This window comes from Juglans microcarpa x Juglans regia, chromosome 2S (genome assembly GCF_004785595.1).
Source record: "Juglans microcarpa x Juglans regia isolate MS1-56 chromosome 2S, Jm3101_v1.0, whole genome shotgun sequence".
NCBI lineage: Eukaryota > Viridiplantae > Streptophyta > Magnoliopsida > Fagales > Juglandaceae > Juglans > Juglans microcarpa x Juglans regia.
Genome location: NC_054597.1, coordinates 31,705,644 through 31,715,590, shown reverse-complemented (window position 1 = coordinate 31,715,590; position 9,947 = coordinate 31,705,644). Strand labels below are relative to the sequence as shown.

Here is a 9,947-nt window from a genome sequence, read left to right as displayed (position 1 = left end):
TGAGTGTATAAGTATCGCACAATTATTTTAAAAAAATGAATAAATACGATATTCACATGAAAAAATTTAATTTTTCAATAATTGACTCACTCTTTTTCAAAGCGACTGCACAGCATTTTCGCACTCTACGATTGTATGTAGCATTATTCATTTTTAAAGTATGTTCTTTAAAATTTCGATTAAATTGCAAAGAAGATCTGTGTGTGTGAATATTACATATCTAACACGTGCCGAGCAAAATGAGATCTCACCAATGATTAGATATACCTTGATGACTAACCAACCAAGACCAAGTAAACAAGACTAAATGGAATGGGATGTGAACCATATATCATTTCATATGCATCCAACTACCTGAATCCATAGAGGTTATGGGACAATGAAATGAGCCACATAGGGTTCATTCAGCAGGAAGATCCATGTAAGATACGTCCAACTACATGTTGTTCATCACACTAGCACCATTGCACCAAGACCACCTTTTGGTTTTCTGTCTTCTGGCACCTCACAATCACAGGTGAGTTATTAAAGAGGTTTGGCATCATTTTTTCAATGTTTATGGCTTCACTAGTATCGCCTCTCACACGTACAATTGGAAACAAAATGCCTCTCAGTGGTGAATTTTTTTTTTAAAGGCACAGACCAATTCCATTTACTTAATCAGCTGCTACCATCTCTCTTCTTTTGGGAGATTTGGTTAGCCAGAAACAAAACTTGTCTTGAGGACTTACATACCCATTCACCACTATTATCCATAAGATCAATAGATGACATAGAGATTTTAATTCCCTCATCAAGCCTCGTACTCTTACATCCTTTTCTAATGCTTCTGTCATTGCTAATCTCCACATTCCCCCCTTCCAACATTCGGACTAAGAGACTTTCCTTATCAATTGTGCCTGCAGGTTGTGAAGGCATCATTCGGTCTTATAATTGCTCCATTATTGTTGGTTTTTCCTGTTATTTTGGTATGAGTACTAATATTTTTGCAGAATTGACAGCTTTATTCGAGACCTCATTGCGGAATCGGATTCTCTTCTTGTTGTGAATTGGTTTTGATTTAATAATAATTCACAATCCCCTTAGAGTTATGTTGATATTTTGGATCATATCTTACATTTCAAATATGTTTTCCATTTTAGTATCAATTATGTCTATAACAAGGAAGGAAATGTTTAAGTAGACGGTCTTGCTACCTAATTTGGAGATAGGGCCACATTTTGGAGCTCTCTAAACATATGATTTGGCCTTTTGCTTTGGATCGTGCAGGCATTCCAAGTTTCTGACATTAGCTTGTAATGTTATCTTTTTAATTATTAGTAGTATTCTATTATATCCATTCGGTTGTTTTTTTTTTTTTTCGAATAATATTTTTCCTAAGATCCTGGTTTTGGGATTTCTATTATTGCCTCTTTGCTCTTTTTGGATAAAGTATTCATCTACCACAAGTAGGGATATATCAATAAAATTAAAGTGCCATCATCTTCTTAAAAAAATAATAAAATAAATGATCATGCTAAATCTTGATTTCTAAGGTGGAGAATATATTTGGAAAACATTAATATATAAAAAAATTAAAATGTCCCATATTTTATGCTAAATGGATAGTGTTCATTTCACTTACAATCGAAAGGATCCTTGTATCTATTTTATTTGAATACAAGCAAAATCACCTTTTTTTATTTGGGAGATGAGATGAGAATTCTCATATAATCATTACAATGTTTTCAAACTCTATATAAAATATAATGAATAATTCAAAATTTTCAAATCTCAAAACAAAAATAATATTAAAAAATTAAAAAAAAAAAGTACATTTGCACTTGTCGATCATTTTTCTCGATTGGGCCCTGTTTGGATTTTATCTCATTTCATCATTATAATTTTTTCAAATTTTCACATAAAATATAATAAACAATTTAACTTTTTTAAATCTCAAAATAATAATAATATTAAAAAATAATATTCTAACAATATTTTATTCAATTCATCTAAAATTATCTTATCTCATCTCAATATCCAAATGAGCGTTCTCGGTCTGAGTAGCATGGTCGTTGTCTAAATTTTGAATAAAATTAAAAACCCCATTCGAGAATTAGTTATGCTGCTCACAAGAATTATAATGGACCCATTACAGTTATTTGAAAAGAAAAATCAAAATATAAATATTTGTTTATATTAATTGAAGTGTGTATTTCTTGCGTAAGGGTTACCTACGAAGCCAACTCTGGTTGGCTGTGTTTGTCCTCTTATAGTGCTGTAGACTATGCACAGCACTTTCAAAGGCCCGTGTAGCGGTGCCTTGCCGTGCATGCGTAGTTTACAAGACCAACGAAGAACTATACAATTTGGAGTCCTCGAAACTGCAAGAGTTAACCCACCTTTCTATAAATGCATGCAATTTCCGCCATCTTGACTCCATCCAAATTTAGCTAAAAACAACAACCCTTTTGCCCTTTGGTAGAACACCATAGTAGTCTAGACTGTTGTCCTTGTCCACCCAGAACAGTACCTTAACATTGATTCAGCCTGCTTCAGATAGTGAAATGGCTGAATCTGCCCCTCCTACCAACGCCAAGTTGCCACGGAAAACTGTCCAATAACTTGTCATCAATGGAGAAGAACTTCCAGAACAGTACATTCAAAATAATGGTGAGGGTGGAGTCTTGGATGTTCCATTGCTGGAGGTTCCGGTTGTCGATCTCACATCTTCTTTCACCAGCCAAGAAGAGCTGCAGAAACTTTGTTCCGCTTTAAGCTCATGGGGCTGCTTTCAGGTCTTAAACTATTTTACTTAATTATAAACCTTTTCATGATCAAACTGCTCAACAGTTCTTTAAGGTTGTTTCAGGCAATAAACCATGGGATAACACATTCGTTCCTTGAGGAAGTTCGTGAAGTTGTAAGGAATTTTTTGCACTTCCAATAGAAGAGAAGCGAAAATACTCGAGGGAAGTTGGTGGCTTTGATGGATATGGAAATGACAGATTCCTTTCAGAGCAACAAAGACTTGATTGGAGTGATACACTTGATTGGAGTGATCGCTTGTGTCTTCAAGAAGACCAGCGAAGGCTTAAGTATTGGCCTGAAAGTTGAAACTCCCCAAGCTTTCAGGTATTAACCAACCATACATATAATTATCTGCAAAAGAAAAAACAATTTTAAGAAAACTATCAATTATTTGAACTACTGATTGATGTTCATAATAATGAGTAATGTTACATACAGTTATGGAGTGCTCAAGCTCCGTGTAGTCGCTTTAAAAAAAAGTGAGATTTACTATTAAAATTTTTTTTTTCATGTGAGTCTCGTATTTATTTACTTTTTTTCAAAGTGATTGTACGGCGCTTGCGCACTCACAACTGCAACTATCATTTCTCTGTGTGAAAAATCAGGGTTAGAATTTAGGAGATATCTGCTCTGATACCATATTAAATCAACAATTATCTCAAAAGTTTAAGATGATCCGAAGAAATCCATTTAATTATTCAAATTATATTCTTGCACAAAAGATTAAAAAGGCTTGCTCAAAGCTTGATGCATGTAGAATAACCTAACTTAATAGCTCACAAACAATACACAGATATTCTACACGATTATACTGTCAAGTTGGAAATGATGACTGAAGTAGTCCTAAAGGCCATGGCACGGTCGCTGAACTTAAAGGACAACTGCTTTTTAGAGCAGTGTGGAAAACGAGCGACAATGACAGCATGATTCAACTTCTATCCAAAATGTCCAAGGCCAGAACTTGTTCTTGGGGTCAAAACACATTCAGATGCATCAGCAATCACCATTCTCTTGCAAGACAAAGAAGTGGAAGGTCTTCAATTCCAGAAAGACAATCAATGGTGTAGAGTTCCAATCATTCCAGAGGCTCTTTTCATTAATGTTGGTGATCAAGTGGAGGTAACCATTACTGGGATTCATTCATTTATTAAATTAAATTAGGGTAGCTTTCAGGTTTGAAGTGCCCATTGGTATTCCTAAAAGAAAGATGATATACACTACACCCTATCTTTTACAGACCATAAACCTATAATAGAGGTTTAAGAATAAACGGTTCAATTACATTAACTGATTCTGAATTGTATGCAGATAATGAGTAACGGAATATTCAAGAGCCCAGTACACAGAGTGGCGACAAACTCAGTAAGAGAGAGGATGTCTTTGGCAGTGTTCTATATTCCAGAACCAGAAAAAGAGATTGAACCGGATGATAGGCTGGTCAACGAGTCACAGCCAAGATTATACAAGAAGATGAAGAATTATGTTGATATCTACTTCCAGAACTACCAGCGTGGGAAGAGACCAATTGATGCTGCAAAAATTTAATTTTTCTTATCATAATCTCTTGTGGTTTGGATGCAAAGACGACATTGTGTTTTGCCATTTTATTTATGAACCCTTTTGGGCAAATAAATGATAGAAACAATGGATGAAGAGTAATATTTGATGATGATTTTGATACTTCTCAAGGTTATATATATATATATATATATATATATATATATAAAAAAAACTGATCCATGTGGTTTACCATAAAGTCAAATTGATCCATGTCATTTTATTTTTAAAAAAAAAAACATTAAAGTACAAAAAGTAAGTAAAAGAAATATATTGATGCGTGCAGATGATTAATGTGAATGGTTGTACAACGGCTAAAACCCACCTCTCAACCTGCCAATTTTTTACTGTCATAATCACATACATTAGAACTCTGTAGACACTACAATGATATTTCGTCATCCTACTATATATATATATATATATATATATATATATATATTTATAGAGAGAGAGAGAGAGATCAGATAAATAGAAAAAGAACACAGCACATGTTATAAGACAAGTATTCGAATTACTATTCTTTTAACTCGTTTGAGAGTTGAGATGAGATTGAGATGAGATGAGATGAGATGATAAATTTGTTAATAATAGTAAAATAATTTGAGTTAAGATGTTTTATGAGATTTTGAAAAAAGAAAGAATAAAAATGTTATAAAATTAAAATATTATTAAAATATAATTTTTATTTTAAGATTTAAAAAAATTAAATTTGTTTTTTATATTTTGTTTAGAAGTTCGGAAAAGTTGTGATAGTTAGATAAAAAAATTGAAGATTTGAAATTGATGAGTATTTATACTTAGTGATGTTTGGATGTTGAGATAAAATGGGATGGAGATGAGAACATCTAGCATTGAAACTGACCGTGTATGAAGGCCTGTTACCCACCAAAACTCAAGTAGAGGAGCATTCAAATTTGGCAAAGAAAAAGTCCATCCCACCAGGACCAAAAATTTCTTCATTCGCTTCAAAGTTCACAATTATAACAATTATTTTTGTAAGTGTTCACAACAATATGAGAAAAGAAACATGTCAAAAGATCCTACCTCTTTCCTAAATTAAAATTACAACATAACAACTACTCGAATAATGATACATCAAACAGCTTCCAAAAAGTCAGGACCTAAATGGAGGAACAACCAAAACTCCTCTAACAATCTAAACTAACCAAAACTCTGGTAAACCAATAGCTTATTGGCAGCTTCCTAAAAACTAATCATATCTTCCTTAAAATTACAGATCACTATGTCATCTCTAGTGGCCCCAATCCTAATTCTCTTTTACCTTCCCTTGTCCATATAGAGCTTCAAACTTGAATCAAATCACTTCTTATTGGTGCATCCATTGATCTATGCTGCGCATCCTCATCATAACTGCAACATTGAGCTACTGCCTTCAGCATATAGAAGATTAAAGAAAAGATCCCTTTTTGCAGCTCCAAACAAGTATGGATCGTCTTAAGCACCACCAACAACCATTCAGCTGAACAGACCAAGTTAAACAGATCACCAATAGCGATTCTAATCAACATCCAAATAATGCACTTATTTTTCTATAACAAGTAAATAACTATCAAGCTGAAACTTCGACTTGCAACTAGATGCATGTATATTTTATTTTCAAGTCTTCACAAATGAGCGCTTATTAAACTATTAAAGGTATATATGACAGAAAACCAAGTCAATGGCAATAGAGATTCTCAATGATTTTCATCAGGCAAGCAAATTTCAGAAGAGGACAATTCTAAATGGCACAAGGGGCCAAACTGAAATTTCATCCAGGCCACTAGGAGCATAATAAATCTGATCCTAGCATGTTGAATCCTCAAATTGAACCTGTATCACCAACTCTAGTTACTAGAAATGACACAATTGAATTATGGGAATTAATAATCTCATATAAGTATCTCTGCCACTAGTTACATGCAGGTAGTGTGTGGTATGCTCCCTCTAGGTCTTGGTGGTATACTCCCTCTAGGTCTAAGGTTCGAATCCTCTTAGGTGCAAACAATTTCTATGGATCATTGGACTCTCGGAGGGGGGGGGGGGGGGGGGGGGGGGGGGGGGGGGGGGGGTGGGTGGTTCCCTTTTGAAATGCCCAAGATGAACTTATGGGAAGCTCCTTGCCAAGAGGGCCTAGACACCCCGATCAGTCGAGACTTTGTTCTCAGACACCCAGTGCCAAAAAAAATTACTTCAACCTTAAAAAGCTCAGGATTCACACTTCCATACCATGCTTTCTTTCTCCCCTTTTTTTTCAAAAAAAAAAAAAAAGTTAACAAGATGAAGTAGAGGAAGTTATAAGGAAATTTCAACTATGATAGAACCGGCAGCAATGACAGCCAAAAACATTTCAACCATAACGTAATAGAAGAATTCTATACATCATTCTCTCAACATTCCTTGACGTGGCATCAAGTGATAGACCCCCAAGAAGAACATAACAAATGTCTCCAATCAATTAGTACCACATCATGGGATGGTGGGAGGATGATCATAAAAACGATGGTGAGTAGCATTACTCTAATAGAACAGTACCGATGCTACTTACCACAGAGACGAAACATGGAACTTAGTTGTTTTCGCCATTAAGAGCCTCCAAAGAAGATGTCAGTGCAGCATTGCCTTCCGATAGTTTTGGCAACATGCGTTTTTCCCATGAGACTTCAAACTTCTCTGCATCCTCAAACAGTTGCTTCCGAAGAACACCATGCAAACGCCCAAAGAGCTGCTTCTTCAATGATTCAAAAGAATGGTCTAACCTCTCTAGCTGCTCCATTGCATTTACATTGTACATGAATAAGCCATAGTAAAGGTCAAAGCTATCCCCTGCAGTATTCTCCACCAGATTTAACAAAGTCTCATAGCCTTTTGTGTTAATAGGTGTTGACTCCAACTCCAACTTTTCTAAAACCCTTCCCATCGTGTGAGTAATGAACTGTGACCCAGCCGCATGCCAATCATGTTCTGCACAACTCATTTCCACCATTCGGCACCCTTCTCGTGCAAAAATATCAAGAAACCAGTCACACCGTGATACTCTTGATTCATCACTTCCAACTCTAACCTTATCATAAACAAAAGGAAGACCATTCCACCCATTTTTACCACTCTCAGGTCCAAACATAGGATGTGTGCAGAGAACATCAAAATCGGGTGGCAGATTTTGAAGAAACAAACTTCTAGGAAATTCTTTCACAGAAAGTACATCAACAAACAGAGTACTCCTCTTCAGTCTCTGAACTGGTAATGACTTCAGAACTTTCTCAGTAGATAGAATGGAAGTACAAAGAAGAATAACTTCAGGGTGCTCTTCACAAAGATCGTCTGCATCAGAGAAGTAAGAAACTCCTAATTTTTTTGCAACATCAGAGTAGTCCGATCTAGAATATGCCAAAACAGTGTGTCCTTGGTGTACAATAGTCTTCGCAAGGAACTGACCAAAGTTGCCAAATCCAACTATTGCAATTTTTAGTTTTGAGCTGTCACCAAAGCGATCAGAGATCTGCCCTTTGTACTCATTCGGTTGAGCACTATCCTCAGACCTGAAAGTTTGGATTAAAACTTGATGAAAATTGTAAATATGATTTTTGTAGAATGATTCATCCCCAACCCCCAAATGATTTTGAGCCCACTATTTGTCCATGATGGCTGACCAATTGTTGATGTAATCCCACCAGGATCACAGAATCCAGCAAACAAAGGAAAGAAGTATTTCACCGCCACCATCTCGGTTATTATCTCCTTCAACGATGAACCCCAAAAAACAATAAAAAAATAAGAACAAAGCCTCAACCAGCATCAACTATCTGGTTGGTGGTCCTCTTATTGCTTCAGATTTAAAAGCTTTTCAATGTTGAAAAGATCAGAATTACACCAGACATACTCAACGAAACTTCTGTCCAGATCTAACACAAAAAAAGCGACTGACGAAATAACCAAAAAAGAATACCCGCAATTAATTAACGAAATAAAAAGGAACCCCATACCAAACTTCAATATTTTGGATTTTACCTCAGAGCCAATGCAGAAGATGGCAATGCAGCACCATTTCGAGGCCGAGCGCTACTTTCCTGCGAGTTTCGCACCTTCTCAAACAATTGTTTCCTCACCACATGATGCAAGCGGCCGAAGAGCTCATTCCTTAACGCCTCGAAAGCCAAATCCAACCTCTCCAACATCTCCAACGCGCTCTTATTGTACATGAACAACCCGTAATACAAATCAAAGCTATCCGCCGCCGTGTTCTCCACCAAATCCAGCAAAGTCTCATACCCCTTGGTATTAATCGGCGTGGACTCCAAGTTCAACATCTCCAATACCCTCCCAACTGTATGGGTAATGAACTGTGAACCCGCCGCGTACTTGTCGTGCTCCACGCAGCACATATCCACCATTTTACACCCTTCTCGCGCGAAAACGTCGAGGAACTTCTCGCACCGCGAGATCCTCGATTCTTCTTCGCCAATTCGGACTTTTTCGTAGACAAAGAAACACCCACTCCAGCTGCGCCTGGCGCTTTGGGGTCCGAACATTGGGTGCGAGCAAATCAGATCGAAATCATTGGGCAAAAGGTCTAACAGCAGATCTCTGGGGAGCTCTTTGACCGAAAGAACGTCGACGAACAAAGTACTACGCTTGAGTCGCTGGAGAGGGAGGGAGCGGAGCACCCGTTCGGTGGAGATGATGGAGCTACAGAGGAGAATGACTTCCGGGTGTTGTTCGCAGAGGTCGTGGGGGTCGGAGAAGAAGGAGACACCGAGGTTCTTGGCTATGTGGGAGTAGTCGGAGCGGGAGTGGGCGAGGATGGTGTGGCCTTGGCGGACGAGGGTTTTGGCGAGAAACTGCCCGTAGTTGCCGAAGCCGACAATGGCGATTTTGAGGTGCTGGTTGGTGTGGAAATGGGCAGAGGCGAGCTTGGATTCATAGTCAAAGGGCTGGGCGGCGTCGAGGGCCCGAATGCGTAGTGGTGTGCGGCGGCTTAGAGAGAAGGTAGGGGTAGTAAGGGGGTTGAAGAAAGAGAGAGAGTGGTGCAGAGGGGAGAAAGAGAGAGAGGGTGTGGATGGTGGTAGGGTTGAATAATGGCGGTGAAGAGAAGAGGGAGAGAGCATTGCAATTTGCGGGAGCGAGAGGAGCTCTCTGATGAGATTTGTGAAAAACAGTAGAGACAAACGCAGATGGAGAGGTGGCAGAAGTACGCGTTGCCCCTTCTAGTTCAGAAAAGCTCCCCAACCAAGCACTTCTCTTATTAGCAAGCCTTTTTATTTCACATGAAAATATCCATTTGTAAGAACATTTGTTATGTGCCAGGAGATCACATCGCAATGCTATTTATTGCAAACTTGATCTCTAATATATGATTTAGATAAGTATTTTAGTTATAAAAAGATTTCAAAAAAATAAATTTACATATTGACATGGTGGTAACACATGTTATTTAATTTATATACAGATTTATTATATTTATAAAAAAAAAGTAAATATTAATACATACATATATATATTAATGTAGTAGTAGTAGTGTTATTTGCAAATGGAGCGAAAGTCTCATTTAGTTACGCAGTTCAAATGAGATGAAATAAGATATTTTGTTAAAAATT

General features: G+C 37.1%; 1 protein-coding gene and 1 pseudogene across 1 annotated transcript; one reads left to right on the top strand and one right to left on the bottom strand.

The window, feature by feature from the left end:
* Nucleotides 1–2,980: 2,980 nt before the first annotated feature.
* Nucleotides 2,981–4,480, top strand: LOC121253572 (annotated as a pseudogene).
* Nucleotides 4,481–5,263: 783 nt separating this feature from the next.
* Nucleotides 5,264–9,598, bottom strand: LOC121251700 (arogenate dehydrogenase 1, chloroplastic). The gene is made up of 3 exons (XM_041151023.1): nucleotides 8,362–9,598; nucleotides 6,899–7,892; nucleotides 5,264–5,830 (listed from the first exon to the last, which is right to left on the bottom strand). Exons 1-2 carry the CDS (start codon nucleotides 9,456–9,458, stop codon nucleotides 6,920–6,922), a joined length of 2,070 nt encoding a protein of 689 aa, XP_041006957.1. The 5' UTR covers nucleotides 9,459–9,598; the 3' UTR covers nucleotides 5,264–5,830; nucleotides 6,899–6,919.
* Between the last annotated feature and the right edge of the window lie 349 nt (nucleotides 9,599–9,947).

What these genes read in the sequence shown, in the direction of transcription:
- LOC121251700 (XM_041151023.1), bottom strand. Translation starts at nt 9,458, where the DNA reads ATGCTCTCTCCCTCTTCTCTTCACCGCCATTATTCAACCCTACCACCA. An exon ending in TCTTCTGCATTGGCTCTGAG is followed by an intron (nt 7,893 to 8,361) that starts GTAAAATCCAAA and finishes CCAAACTTTCAG; the next exon opens with GTCTGAGGATAGTGCTCAAC.